Genomic DNA, 15766 nt, shown 5'->3' on the forward strand with positions numbered 1-15766 from the left:
GTGAATAGTCTTTTCTAAAGACAAGATTAAGAAGACTTGAAACTGTTTCTCTTCCACACAAAAGGGCTTGATTCTCATCTTCACCATTTTCAATAGTTACTCTTGATTTACACCAGGTAATAGATTCAAGACCTCTGAAGTAATAATCTATTCTGACTCCGGAGGAACTCATTCAATCAGCTGAGAATTCTAGTGATCAAATAGATAATTAGTGTTGTGACAAGTGTAACTTTAAATGCCTCATTTTAGTGACAATGTTAGGAAGTGTTAATGACAAAAATGTAACTGTATTTGTCTGTTTTTACCATAGCTTTTCTTGGATTGCAAATGGCACAGTTTTTGTTAAATGTATAATGCCCACTCTGATAGATCTTCCTCTTTTAAAGGACTTGAACTGGGAAATTGGATTGTGTGTATAATAAAAGGGAAAAGGAAAGAGGTTTTCCTTTATTTTTGCTCCACTTGGTTTAATTTCTTATGACATTTCCTGATATAATGGGCCTTACTCATGTTCTAATATAAAAGAAAAGAGAAAATGAAATTCAATAATGAAAGACTCAGCGAGGAACTGACCGTAATTAATACCTTTCCTGGTTGTGTCAGAACAGAAGTTACCAATCATCCTTTTTGTCCCTAGAGATGTCCTCTCCAGGTCAGGATCAAGGTGCAATGGTGGAATAGCATGAAGAAGTCTCCGGTGGTGCAGCCCATGTTGCACCTGTTTCATGGGTAAATACATTGACTTACCCTAATTAACTGCACTTCACCATCATTCCAAGCACACATGCACTAAACACACTTGTGTGATTCACCAATTAAATACTCATCTTTAGACTCATATTTAGACTCATATTCAGTCAGGCAAAGTTAAACAGAAATTATCCCTCTATTTCCCATCAGTCCTTCTTAGTAACTAGAAAGGGGAAGAGGCCTTACAACAAAAGCTGATTGTTGACCAATAAGGATAGAAAGAGAGAATACTAAAGGTTAGGGTCCCGCCCTTCCAGCAATCTCCTTTCATTTACAGCGAGGTATTGTTAACATGAGTGCCTCTGCTGATCTCAGCTGTAGTGGTGTCACACAAGGAAAGAGGTAGTCTTTCAGGAAGCCATGTTCCAAGTTATGTATGTTTTTATAGGACAAATAATCCACAACTCAGTTGCACCTGTTAAAAACCTGGAAACCAGTGCAGGTCACAAAGTAGCAGTGTAAGCAGTGTAAGCAGTTTTAACAAGTGAGCCACCCGTATTCTGCACCAGCTGAAGTTCCTGAATGGTATTTTCCCCATACAGACTTACTCTGCAGTAATCCAAAAGTAGGGTGATAAAAGCATGGAACACTTTGGCAATATCCACATCTAAAAGGAAAGGATGTAATTTTCCTTGGGCACAATGAAGCAGATGGGTACATAGCAGGGTCCCAAGGTTGGTGGACTTATGTTATGACTGGCAGGCATATTCACCCAGTCAGAGGACCTGATATAAGTTCATACATTTCTTCCAGGTGCATTATCTCACCCTTATCTTAACGCAGGCGCTATGAGCTAGCTTAGCTGTTCTGCAGGAGATTTCTTGCTCAGCAGGGTGAATTCCATTGGAAAAACAGAGTCAGTTAAATAGAAAAAGATTCTCCCTGTAGAAAAAGTGGATTTTTAAGTCTTTCAAACTAGGCAATTCAAAAATCTTGTAAAATTGAAAATGAATTTGGTGGAAGCATCTGTGTCTTATACTTTGAAAAAATACCACGTTGCCCCTAGGCTCACATGGTTGTGAACCTCTTTAAAATATTACTCTTTTGTTAGTCCTTGATAACTATGCCTGTTATTTGCAGATATATTTCCTCCTCTAAACCCTCTCGTTTCTCTTTCACCATCACTTCAGATATTCAATTATTTTTTGTTATTTGCATTTGTTCCTCCGTGCCGCCTATCCACGTTCTTGCTCTTGACAGACCCTTTTGGTTCAGTATTTTTAAAATCCATCATTTCAATCCATTCTGGTTCATGCCCTCAAACTTCAGTGGGAATTAAGGGTGCTGAGGATACAATCCTAAAACCATAATGAACCTCTTTGTACTGGGCAGTGCTGAGCATACTGGCTGAACTAAATTAATTGTAGGTAGACTGCCAACGAAATGACTTCATGGTCCTGCAGACACAGCTCCAGTCATGTCTACAAAATTTAGGGGGGTTAGGAGGCTGTTAAACGCAGAGAGAAAAAAGGAATTTAATTCAAATTGAGTTTGACCATGTTTTCCTGACTAGCTGTGATGTGAAACATGAAAGGAAATCCTCCCCATGCAAGACCTTTGTCAGCATAGTCTTATAATGGAAGTCTCTCAGTAAAAGAGAAGTCAACAGAGAAAAACAATGAAACCAAATCAGATATTTTGAGTTAGAAAAAGTAATTGGTTCTTAAATGAGAGATGTGGGGGGGGGGGGGGGGGGGGAAGGGAGTACATTTCAGACCAGACAAGCCAAATGGAGAACAAGTATTAAAAGAAGAACTAGTGAGTCTCTTTTGGAGTCTGAGCGAGGATAGGGGGTTTTATTGAGAAATTGTGAGGCAAAAAGAAGAAAAATTAACAAGAGACAAGGGGGACAGGCAATATCAACTCTTGTATGTACAGTACAGTACAGGGTGTCACTCAGAGGGTTGGTGATAGCAAAACACTAATACAAAGAGAAATTAAATGGGAAATCAAACTATGTGAAGCCCCGCTGACATTATTGTGGGGTCATGGCCTAGCTTTTGAAAAAAACCTTGACTGACACAATTTGCCAATCTGGATATGGGGGAAAGACACCCCTTCTCACTCACTGTGTGTATAAAAAGGGAAATTGGTTAGTTAATGTAGAAAACAGGGTCTGCCATTATTCTGTGAGAGCCTGATCCAAAGCCCATAGAGGTCAGTGTGAGTTTTTCCATTAGGTTTGGATCAGGCCCTAAAGGAGATATTTCAGGCTGCACCCATCTTTTTTGTTTATGAGGAAATTTCACAAACACACTAAACATCTTCCTCTTGAATAGACAGGACACATCATGTGTGTGTCTGCCCTTGTTCCTTTGGAAAAGAAGAGATGTCAGTCAACGTGAATCTGCTGCACTGACAAACTTGGCTCAGCACGTAAAACGAAAACTACTGTTACAAAACAATCCCACATTGGCCTGGTGATCTGGTGGCTGCTATCCGAGACCAGAGTTGCATCCTAGAGAGAGAGGCCCTTTCTTTCTGGGAAGGTCATTGTGGAGCAGATGCTTTCCACTCCTAGGGAATGCCACAGCATATATGGGTGTATATATATATCTATCTATATCTATCTCTATATATCACATAGGGATTCTGAGTCCATCCCCCATGAAGTTGATGAGAACTGGGCATCCAATTGCCTTAGGCAGCTTTGTAAATCTCATCCAGCAAGTCAAATGTGATGCACTAACTGGAGCTCTGAGAATCAGCTCCCACAGCTGAAATGTTTGAGAATCTGAATTCAGAGAGCCTGGGTGTAGGTAGCTCTATGGTGCACCTGAGAAGGCTGCTGAAAATAGGAATAATCTCACAATACGAATGTCTTAGACACATCTTCATATGCTATGCCCCCACTTTCCCAGTGAGATCAAAGTAGTGTGCGGTGTGTGAATGCACGTTAGAAAAGAGAAAACATGAACCATAAATCCAGCACTGGGAGAGCCCTCCCCTAAGAGAGGAAAAGCCATTCAAGTGGATTTTAAAGAAAGCCTCTTTTGCCTATTTAGTAGCATACGGCATCCAATTAAAAGAAAAGAACTGTCTCCATAATGTACAGTCATCATGCATATTCAGTTATATCTGTACTATATGTAGCCTTTATATTCTTCTCAGTAGTGGAGGGCATTAGTATAAAACAATAATAAATAAAAATTTGTTTTTCTGAGAGCATGCCCATTGATAAGCTCCTTTCATTTTCCCAATATTCCATTGTTATTTATTTCAGACAGAAAATTGTCTGATGAATGTACTCCCCCATGCAGGATGGCTTGTTTTATTGCCTGTTATTAAGATTTAATATATATATATATATGTACACACACTGACAGGCACTGCCTACTTCTGCATTTCCCCAGTTAAAGGCAAATTAAGTTGAAAACATGTAGATCCCCAATATTTCTTAAGGCTAAAGCGATATTAGTTTTCAACTTCTTTTGTATTCTGAAAGAGCCCAATATTCCAACAACACGTCAGACAGAGCAAACTGTCTGAGAATGAAATGTGGGTTTTAATTCCTTTACCAGCCACATCTGAACAAATCACACTTCAGAATCACAAGCGTCATCTGTTCTCACATATAAACCTGAGTTTGGCCAGAACCCATGAACGAGACACTTAGAATTTGCAGGAATAGGGTTTACTAGGAGAACCTTGGTATGATATCGGTGTAGGGTTAGAAAGTTTGGACCAAAGCCTCTTGTGTTAATATGTAGTAATTACAGTAATTTATTTCAAGGGAATAATGCCAGATTTACACAGCTGTGAACTGGGAGAAGTGATCCATTTAAATATTTTTTCCAATTAAATCTGAATGGGGAACTTGGAATTTTTTTCCATCCCTAATTTTGAATGTCATTTACACAGAGCTACAGCACATTTTATATAATGACAACTTAAATCAAATTCCATCAACAGTCTCAAGCCTAAAAATGAATGAATTAAGACTTTCCAGCAGAGCCCAATGGTACAGTACTTCATTAACCATTTCTAAAGAAAGGGAGAATATGAGGACACTGTACATAGATGCCATATCTACATAGCTAAGGTTACTGCTGTCCTGCAGGCCATGCAATCTAAACACCTCGAACACGTCACAGTAATTTTTGGGTATGTGACTACATTGTTATGATACAGATTTACTTTCATTATTGTAACACCCGCATATCAAAGCACATGCACGTGTAGTAGGACCTAAAAGCTGACGTACTTATTTGACAAAGCTGAAATAACTCCAAGAGCTTCTGTTTGTGATCCCAGAGTTGACTGGTTGATGCTCTGTGGTCTTTCTTTCAGGACCTGTCTGTCAGTCTCTATTTCGCAAATGGAAATAAAGACTTGGATTTATCTTTCAGAGTTTTGGCCAACCTCCCCACACCCGCTATTATTACTGATTTGTATTACCATAGAGTTTTAGGGAAGTAGTTTGGCTTTTGTGTAATTTTTGGAATGATTAACTATATTAGAGGGATATAATAGGCTGGAAATCTATGGCCCTTCCCCCCCAGCTATGCTACACATTGCCTAAATGAATACAAAGTAATATTTAAATAATGCTATTTATAATAGATTGTTCTTTTATAGCGTAACCTCTGCTTACTTGGAGTGACGCTCTGTCCCCCTCTAGTGATGGCAAGGCCCCCTAGAGCATGATGAGCTTGCTACAGCCTTCACTGTCTTTTAGATCAGGTGGCAGAAGCTCATGCATTAAGCTCTAGAGGTCCCAAGTTTGATCCTCACTACCGATGTCCGTGTGTGGGGGGGTATTGCAATAGCTATCACTCACACTATGCTCCATTAGTGCGGTTTCAAATAACCCATATTCATTTGCACCAATTTGGTATTTATGATATAACGCAGTTATTGGTTAATTTTCTTTAACAATGTTTTTTTCCCTCTTACCAATAAAAAGGCAGAAAGGCTTTCGTATTCACATTTGTAGTCTCACCGTGATAGCAACCATTTTTCACAAATCACACTACTAATTGTCAATGTTCTCTAATGTGATTTCTATGGGATAGATTTTTAAACAGTGGTCTACAACATGGAACACGTGCAGAAGGCAGCCTGGTTTAAGTCAGGATGGCAATTTGGCCGATAATATGAACTGTTTTAAAATAGACTGAGATGTGGCTTTTTTCTCCAAGTATTGCTATATTTACCCTCGCTGACCATTTGTTGTTCTCTGCAATACTTTCCTGAAGACCCCAACAAGTACTATTTCCCTCCTCTCATTGCATATCTATGGTAAATAAATATCAGCCTGGCCAGGCACATAAGCTAAGGTGGACTTTCACAAATGGAGTTCAGCTTCAAGAATACTCATCAGAGCCTGTCACAATGCAAATGGTCTTGCGGATCTCGTTTCATTCACAATGCTATGAATAGAATTGAAAAACTCGCTCAGCCAAGAAAATAACCTATACATTGCCTTTTGATTTCCTGTCATGCAAGCTTGTAAAATGTGTTGGGATTATTAGCCTTTCATGCAACATTTGGAACAGCTACACAATACATGTGTAGAGGTCACATAGTCTTATCTGGCTCATAATTGACTCTTTTAGTAGACTGAGAATATGATGGATATAGAAGCAACTGGCAGGACATGAAGGCCATGGGTTCTTTTTAGTAACATTGGCTAACTGTGCTAAATGCTATTTTAAGACAAGGTTTGAAAGGCAGAAAAGCCTTGGTTGGATTTTCCTTTAGTTTGGCTTGAGAAGAAGCAGATGAATTTTTTGGGCAGTAGCCCAGCAAACAGGACTTGATATTTCTGAGATAGGGAAAAGGATCAAAATATAAGAACATGCAGCTTGGGTAGGGAAGATAAGAAACTGAAGAAGGGAATGGAAAAGAGTGAAAACACATTTATGAACTCAATGGGATAGCTCCTGTGTGCAGAACTATCACATCCATGTTTACAGGATCAGAGTCTTAAAAAAATGCATCTGGCTTGTGTGTCCCAACCCTGCATTACTTGCATACCTAAAAGTCACTAATTTCATGGAACATTTGGGATGTGGAGGGAATGTTAGAATGGATACTTTGTTACTAGTGGCACTTAGGGACATAAAAGGGGTGTCACCTCTTTGCATTTTGATACACTTTCCTTACCATTTAATAATAAATGATAATAATAAATTCTTAGCTCCTCTGTAATACTGTCTATCTGTAGATCTCAATGTACTTTACAAAGGAGATATCATTCCAACTTTACTGATGGGAAAAATGAGGCAAAGCTAAGTGATGTTACTTGCCCCCAGGTCACTCACCAAGCCAACAGCAGACCTGGAAACAGAACCCAGCTGTCCTGAGTGCCAGTTTCTTGTTCTATCTGCTAGGTCACACTGCCTCCCTTAAAAAGAAGATACTAGGAAGGGAAGTGGAGATTTATCAAAAACTAACAAATGTTTAAGGAATAAATATATAAGGAAATGGGCCCATACAGATCTATATTATAGCATAAGAAATATTTGAAAAGAGTACATGCCTGATCCAAACATAGAAAAGTCAATGATAATCTTTCTGTTGCCTTATATATCCTTTGGATCCGGCCTCTTGAGAGCAGATATGGTGAGGGGGAAAACAGAACTGGCAGTTAGTGTTGATATTGGACGCTTGGTGATCAGTGTGGATATCAGTGAGACACGGTACGCCTGATTTGCAGATCAATAAGGTTTAATGTGCACGTTTTTTTTTATAAATATACTAGTTAAATACGAAGCCTAAAATTAACTACAATATATTATATTTACTGAACCTGGAGAACTAAGCAGTCACTCAGAAGGCTGTGTAACAGAAACAGCTTTCTTCAGGGGCCCCGCCAGAGAGTCAGTGGATCCTCTGGTCCGACCAGAAGTACCTCTTGTGGAATCAGGTATTGATGGAGCGCGCCCCTTTGTTTAAATGGTGATTTTTTATATTTATTTATATATATATATATATAAATATATAATTGTTATATTATTTTATTATATATTTTATTATTTATATCAGGTTTTTATTTTTAATTATATTTTTTATTACAGTAATTGGGATTGTTAAAACAACATTTGGTAGTAAGAGGGGCGGTAAACAAAATATGCCCCTTGGCAGTGAAAAATGTTTCCCCAGACATTTAAGGATAACTATTATTCCTATTACCGTTATTTATGTGCAGCTGCAAGCATACATGTTATGTATTTTGTTTTATTGTGTGCCATGGTATGCAGAAATTGAGATCTGCCAAGTTACTTAGTATTTCTATTTGTCTTTGCCAACTAGAAGATATCAAGCTGTTGAGGCCAGAATGGTCAAGTAAGCAACTTAAGATACGCTAGGCCCCAAAAGAGTGGCCAAGCAACTTAAATTGCACTAGGCCTCCAACAGTTAGCAGAAGTGCAGAATGCTGTTAAGGATATAGGCAAGTGTCCTGGTTGGACATCTTTACAGTGTTCTCTCTTGAGTACAAACATGCAATATTAAGGGGCAACATATTTTGAAATATTCCAGTATTCCTCAATGTTATAAATATTTTATTAGAATAATAGAAAAAATACATACAGATAACCATAGGATACACACACAACTGGAAGTTTAAGGATAAATTTCATACTTTTCAATATGAAACAAGATGCTCAGTACATATCTCATGGAGATATATAACAAAGTTAAATAATACAACATAATAATAATACTGAAAATGACACTGCAGGAAGTAGAACTTTCTTAAACAAGAATAGAAAGATTCACCCTTCATTGCATGAAACTGAACTATATATTTACTAGGAATGTCTGTTTCCCCCCATTTGTAACTGTTTGGAAATATCAATGGTTAGCCATATTGAAAAGAAACTAGCCATTAATGGGTTTTTTTTACTATGTATGTACAGTATATACAGATCTTGCGTCAATAGCTGGCAAACTAGTTTGTGTGTTATACTAATATGTTAATTTGTTATCTGAATGCATATTAAAACAGTTCTACGGTGATGTCAGAATTTTACTGATCTTGGTTCATTCTTGAGATTGATATTTTTGGTTGTTTTTGTCTTGTAACAATACTTTGAGATTAAACTGAAAAAACCAGGATACGTGAACATTTGCCTCTGTGTAACTTGATATCCAATCACAAGTTATTTGAAAGGACAGAGAAATGCACGATTTGCCTAAGCTTGCAACTGTAGAAAATCAAATGTACCAGGTTTAGCATCTCTTTTATATATTGCTATGAAAACACAGATTTAGAACAATCTCTGTAATAATAAGGACAAAAAGTCTTTGCTTATATAGAACTATATATCTAGTAAAAGCTACAGTATATTGCCATAGTCATACCAAGAATTATATGATTTTCAGAGGGTGTATTACAAAGTGCCAGTCCAGGTGAGCTAGGTGGAGCTGCTTAGACATAGAGGTCTCTTTCAGCAACCAGAAGGAGAAATCTGGGCAGCTGCAATGCTTGAAGAGGGTGTAGGAATGATAGCAAATATTGAATTAGGGATGAGTTTGCAATGTGATGTGGTATACAAGAGGCCAATGTAATTTTGGGCTGAATATTCAGCGGAACTATATCACAGAGCAGGGAGGCAATAGTCCCTTTCTAGAAGGTCCCTTTCTAAAATATGGTGCTCAGTTCTGGGCACTTCGTTTTCCAAAATATATTATCAAACTGGTGGGAGTTTAGAGAAGGGCAACAAAAATGATCCGGGAGCTGGAGGGATTAGGTTATGAAGAAAGAATATAGTGCTAAATATGTATGTGGCAACCTGGTAAAGAGATGAATGAACTAGGAGTATGAGAAAAAAATGTACAGTTAATTCAAATACACATAAATGGAGAGAAAGGGATAGTGTTCCTTAAGGGAGGTATAAAAATGTATGCTGATTATGAGGAAAAAAGATAAAACCTTTGAAGAGTTCCTCCCAGGAGAAGTGCTAGAAACCCTGTCTCCTGAATTTTCAAAGGTAAATTGGAGAAAACATTGACAGGAGATGGACTAGGTCTTTTCTATCTCTAATACCTATGATTATCTGGTAGATTAGGAGTACATCCTATAAAAGCACAGTATGCAAGCTTATCCGAACGTACTTGGTAAACACACTGCTTTTAAAAGATCTAATTGGTCCAAGATTAGTCATTAGATTTCAGTTAAATATGCATCCATTTTCATCTGTTTGTGTGGATTAGAATTATTCTATCACAATGACTCGGGACATACTAAAAACGATTTAGTGTCACTGGAAAAATGGAGTTCATCATAGAGCTAAGGTGTAGCTGAGTCTCTGTGAAGCTCTCAAACCTTAGTGTAATACTCTTACTCTCATTTATATCAGATTTGACATATGTATTATGTAAACTCCTTTGGTTCAAGTATTAAGGCATTTTAGATTCCTTTAAAAGGATTTGCTAAATTTTTATATGGTGGGTTTATTTTTTTAACTTTAACCTACAATGGAATATGAAGTATTTAAAAACACATCCGAGTTGGAAAAAAAACCATGCATAACCACTGCATTTTTTTTTTAAAAAAGCACTTTTGTTAGTAACTGATTTAATTTATCCAATGAATGAGAATGTATCACCACAACACTGCATTAGAAGTCAAGAAAGGTACTATTGGTATGAAGCTGGTTAAGCTGTAGATGGTCAAGACTGATGCACCAGAACCTCTGGCATCCATACCTACAACAAATGAAAATGTTTAGGGTTAAATTAATGCAAATATATATGAAGTCTCAAAACAGTCTCCCTATAAGGACTCTAGCCCAGATCCTCAAAGCTATTTACACACCGAACTCCAATTAAAATCAATGGGAGTTAGGAGTCCAAATATCTTTTGAGGATCTGGGCTTCTGTTATTTTCCAGATAAGATTTATTACAGCTCTTTATTTCAGTTAATCACCAAATAATTCTAAATATTTATAAAGAATTGAAATTTATTCACAGTTCAGGAGGATTCACTGAACTGTCTTCATCTTTAAGGTTATAAATAAAAAAAGAGCCATACGAAAAGTGAAAAGCTAAGATATATATACATGCACACACACATATACACACACATTTATGTATGTATATAATCTCTCTCACACACTCATAACTGTCTAATTTACATGGTAATTTACCAGTCCAAAAGAATGAAGTTTGTCATGAGTAAGGGCATGAGAATGTTAATTGGTTTCCTTTTCATTAATTTATTGCCTTTCAGCATACAAGCAAGGATTTTTTTTTTAATCAATAAGGAATCCATTCATATAAGACAGGCTGCCACAACTGCTGCCTGTGGAGGTCAGGTGCAAAGTCTAGTCATGATTCAGTCAACTAAAGCATTTTAATCCCAGAAGTATAAATTATTAACAATTTCTCTATTAATGCCAGATACTAGTTAGCATCACTTTGCATTGTGGAACTCAACTAAAAGTAAGCTCAAGTCAAGTTCACGAGCCTTATGCTATTACGATTGTGTTCTATCCCGTCATTGGGGTATAGAACTTTTATAAAACATTTACAGAGCAAAACCCTTCATAGATTTTTTTTCCAGGAGGTGCACACTTCGGACAAATCCTCAGCTGGAGTAAATGACTGAAGCCCCACTGACTTCATGTTGAGAAACTCTAAATCCCGAGCATTCTCAGAGCACCACATTAGCTTTACTTAAGGGGTCCTCCTTTTCCCAATGTTGCCACTCTCTGCCTTCTTTCTAGATGGCCAGGGAATTTAAATGTAAGGTTATCTAGCCAGGAGTACAAATGAGTTGCTCTATCCAGTGCTTTGATAGTAGGTGCTTATGTAGCAAGAGGATGCATCCTGAGCAGAGCCTCAGCACATCACTTACTTGGGCACTTATAACCTGGAGCGGGGAAAAAAAAAAATCAGAATTTGGGCTCCTGTCCATTTGATTTGCCACTAAGTTTTGTAATGAAATGCCAGGCGATATGTTAACAGAGGAACCACAGTGTTGGCGGGTTCTGATACTGGTAGGCAGTGCTATAATACGAAATAATGACACCTCGCATCAGGGACTACATACTAGTCAGTTTGGGAATCCTGATCTGATCACTGCTAGTGCCATCTCCACCGTCAGTTGATGCTTTTACTTCTATAATGTAGTCCTCATTGAATGGGAGTAAAAGTTCTGCTGATGTCATATTTGTGTTCAGTACATTCACATGGTTTTGATTGCTAGTCCTGTACAAAACCTGCAACACAAAATAAAGCAGTGTTTTTGGGGATGCTGCATGCAGTTTTTCTTCCACCGAGTTCTAAATTTTGTTTTTTGAAAAAGGGTTAAATTCTAAAAAAATCCAGGAGGGGGAAAATCTCAGTTTTAGCTGAGTTCATATAGCAGAAATATGCTCAATGTCCAGAAAGGCAATGAAAGGAGATAACATTAATCAAGCTCTTTTATCCCAGCTTTAATCTAAAATGGCACAATATATAATGATAACAAATGAATAATATATTCTCTTGAGTTTCTTAGTAATGTATTCTTCTATAAATTATCCCTCCACTTGGAACTTGTTATTATCTAGATCAACCGCTTAAAGCAATAAATATTAAGGGGACGCAGAGAAGAGAGCTAATCAAAATGTGGAAATTATAGGCTATACTGGAAGAAGTTCTGCAAGCATTGAATGATTATTCTGTCATCAAACTTAACTGCATGTGTCCTGCTGCATTTTAAACACTGGGAGCTATATCCAGTCCTGGTTTATATCGGCTTCCATTGAGGTAACCCAGGGTTGCAGCCCACAGTTCTTAAATATTGTCCTTGGAGGAGAAAGAGTAGTGGTGGTGGTGTTACAGTGGACCAAGGTGTCCACGTCCCCCTTTCTCCCATAAGATTCATAGGCACTGTAACTAGAAGAGCGGGAGGTGCTCCTGCACTCCCTGGCTTGAAATGGTTTCCATTATATGCAGGGGTATATGGCACATATAGATTTATAGAAATCTGAACATTTGTTTGGTGCTGGATTACTGGTAACAACAGAAGTTTTATCAAGACAGTGGAAGCTTTCCCCAGGAGTTAAAAAGCACATGAAACAATCAGTTTGCTATATGGCAATACTAAATGTATGAGGCCAGCATTGCAGCTGCACCGATTACCACCAGTTGAGGATCTGGCTCGCTTTGTTTTGTTCCAAATGAAATAATACAAACAATGGCTATAAAAAGGAGGTGCAGGGGAGATGTTTTGGGAGTCGTTTTGTGCACCCCACAATCAGCAGTCATGCAAAATAGCTGCATCTGTAAGCATTTTAAACTCTAAATGAGCTGCCTTGGAAGTAAACATGATAAAAAGCTTACAGTGAAAGTGTTTGTTGCCATAAAGCACTCTAGTGCTACTGTTTTTACTGACCTTATATCCAGTTACTTCGGATTCATTCTCTGTTGCTTTCACTTGCTCCCAGTTCAGGACTACTTTGGAATCTGTAACATTCCATATAACATTTCCTGGAGGCTGACTAGGTGCTTGAAATATATAATGAAAGCTTGATTTTAATTTCCTTGGCATTAGTGATTTATTATACAGCAGCAAATAATAGTTCAGGTAATTGACTGTCATTACATGTTAGATGTAAAAGCAACTCAAATAGAGCATCATCATTTGTACACTGTATGGTTCAGAGACAAAATTGGAAAAACAGAAGAAGAGATAAATAGAAAGGCAGAAAAATGTTATTTCTGAGGCTGACTTATCAGTCTATGGTTCTTCATTGAACATGGCCAGATAAAAGCTTTTGTATCAAGATACAAAAATGATGAATTAGAACAAATTATAATAAGAGGAATGATGATACAGACCTTTTATATCCTAAACATACTGTTAAGACTATGCAAATATTTTGCTATGAATAACTTATTTGACAAATGTAGTCTTTCTTATTAGAATGGATTGGTTATGGCAAAAGTATTTGACAAATTTCTTTTGCTACTTTTCAAAAAAAAATTCTGTGGTATGATTATATAGAGTTATCTCTGTAAGTTTTCAGTAATTCCCATTAGAGCTGTGGTCAGACTGGTCGCTGGTCAGATAAATCACATAATATTCTCTCTGTTCCCTGGTAGGATCAGGCCAAAATTTTCAGAAAGGGCCAGTAAATGTTGGGTGCCCAAATTTTTGAGACATCTCGAAGGGGGCAGATATTCAGACTTAAGCTCCCAACCTCCAAAAATCAGGATCTTTTAACGTGTCTCAAGTTGTGTACCTAGAAAATGAGATATCTACAGTCACCAGTCACTTCTGGAAAATCTTGCCCTCAGCATGTAACACACTTGAAATGTATAACAAACTACTAATGCTGCCAGCTAATAGAGTTAGCTATTGTTCAAGGAGCACAAGTCTGAGCTTTGGTGCTGAACGGCCAATATCAAACTATGGTGGTATTTATAACATGAGCATTTCCGATGCAAATACTCACTGGAACAAATCTAAAATTGTTTCACACACAAAACTTTGGAATTTTCCCATGAATATTCATGTCAATAAAACTTGATCTCACAAATGTTCACACAAAGCAGACAAAAGGTGTATATGTAAGGCTTGAGAATTCATTTTAAAAAGTCAAGCAAATATTCACACTTCTTTTTCCAGTATTTTCCTTGCTCTGATTATTAAGTAGGATTAATCCTGATGCACTAATATCCAATTTCTATAAATATAAAAGGAGTTTGTCAAATAAAGACTTTTGTACGCGAGAGATGAGTATTCTAGTATATTTCAGGAGTTCTCACATTCTGATATTAAGTCTGGGTTTGAGAAGAAATAAATCATTCCTTTAAACCCACAACAAAAAACTAATATGATATCTGCAAACAAGTGGACAAATGCACAATAATTATGCATAAATCATAGGTCTCTACCACTTGACTTATCGAAGTAACTCACAAGTATAGCTGTGCAAATCATCAATTATATGGTTTTAGTGGATGAACCAAAAAAATAAAAAATAAATGGATGAACTAAAATTAGAAAACTAAAAAATATTTCAGGTCAAAATGAAGTGTTTTGTTTGACTCAAAACAAAACATTCTATTTAATTTTTGAGGTTTTCAGCATTTTTGAGGTTTTTGCATTTTTTTAAAAATAAAAAGGAGTGAACTTCTAAACCCCTCCCCCCGATCTTTCCAAAACAAAAAGCAAAATATTTTGTTTCAGAAATGCCAATATGGAGTGTTTTGACACTTCTGAATTTTTTTATTTGACCAAAACTATTTGCCAAAATTGACCCAAATCCATGAATTGTTTCATGACCTGAAACAACCACAATTTGTATATTGTGCACAAAAAAAAATTAAAAAAAAATGTCATGACAATTTTTTCCCAACTCTAAGCATTGTGAATAGTTTATTGATTTCACTGGGACCACTGATACACTTAAATTAGTTACATGCTTCAGTTACTTGCTAAATTAGGGCTTCAGTGCAGAACATATGTTCTAGTGAATATATTGCAATTACTCATAAATGTTAAATTGTTTTATCATATGGTTCTATGAGTTAAGACTTGCACCATTGTTTATCTGAACTTTTGCATAATTCAGTGTTTTTAAGGCAAAACAGCAATTCTTGATTTTTGGTTTAAAAATACTAATTTGCACAAAGATAAAGGCAAAACTTAATGTTTAACCTTAAAATGAGCTGCAAAAATAGCCTGAATATTCTATATTATAAATAAAAATATAACTTACAGAAAAAAATCACAACCCCTTTTTCTGATGAAAAATTAATTCTCCCCAAACCAGTTAACACCCAACGTTTGGAATGCGACAGTTTTTTGTCCTCCATTCCACTGGCTTCTCTCCTGTTAAAACAACTAAAAAGTTCTCATGCACGATGGCCTTGACTTAATCTAACCTCTATGAGCTGAATTCACAGTTTACTAGCTTTATATTAAGTTTATAATTAATAGAACTATGGTCATTTGAAAATGATTTTTGCTTCTCCAATGACTATGACAGTAACATGATAACCTAAATGGGACTATTCTGCTGCAGGAGCTACAATTACTGGCTCCTTCTTGCTTCATTTCAGGATCTTCTT

At 36.8% G+C, this 15766-nt stretch overlaps 1 protein-coding gene across 3 annotated transcripts in view; it reads right to left on the reverse strand.

Annotated features, from left to right (window-relative positions):
- Positions 1-8245: 8245 nt before the first annotated feature.
- Positions 8246-15766, reverse strand: part of CNTN3 (contactin 3) — a 329597-nt gene continuing 322076 nt past the window's right edge. For 2 of the 3 annotated variants that reach the window (XM_067542552.1, XM_067542548.1), the window contains exons 19-21: positions 13083-13195; positions 11754-11922; positions 8246-10407 (exon numbers count right to left, since the gene is read on the reverse strand). In XM_067542552.1, the coding sequence (XP_067398653.1) occupies positions 10304-10407; positions 11754-11922; positions 13083-13195 (386 nt within the window). In that variant the 3' untranslated portion in view covers positions 8246-10303. Of the gene's footprint in view, positions 10408-11753; positions 11923-12382; positions 12494-13082; positions 13196-15766 lie in introns of those variants that run through there. The other variant, XM_067542559.1, reaches the window with a different exon arrangement.

Source organism: Emydura macquarii, unplaced genomic scaffold (genome assembly GCF_026122565.2).
Source record: "Emydura macquarii macquarii isolate MOO-44397 ecotype Brisbane River unplaced genomic scaffold, CSIRO-AGI_Emac_v2 contig_71, whole genome shotgun sequence".
NCBI lineage: Eukaryota > Metazoa > Chordata > Testudines > Chelidae > Emydura > Emydura macquarii.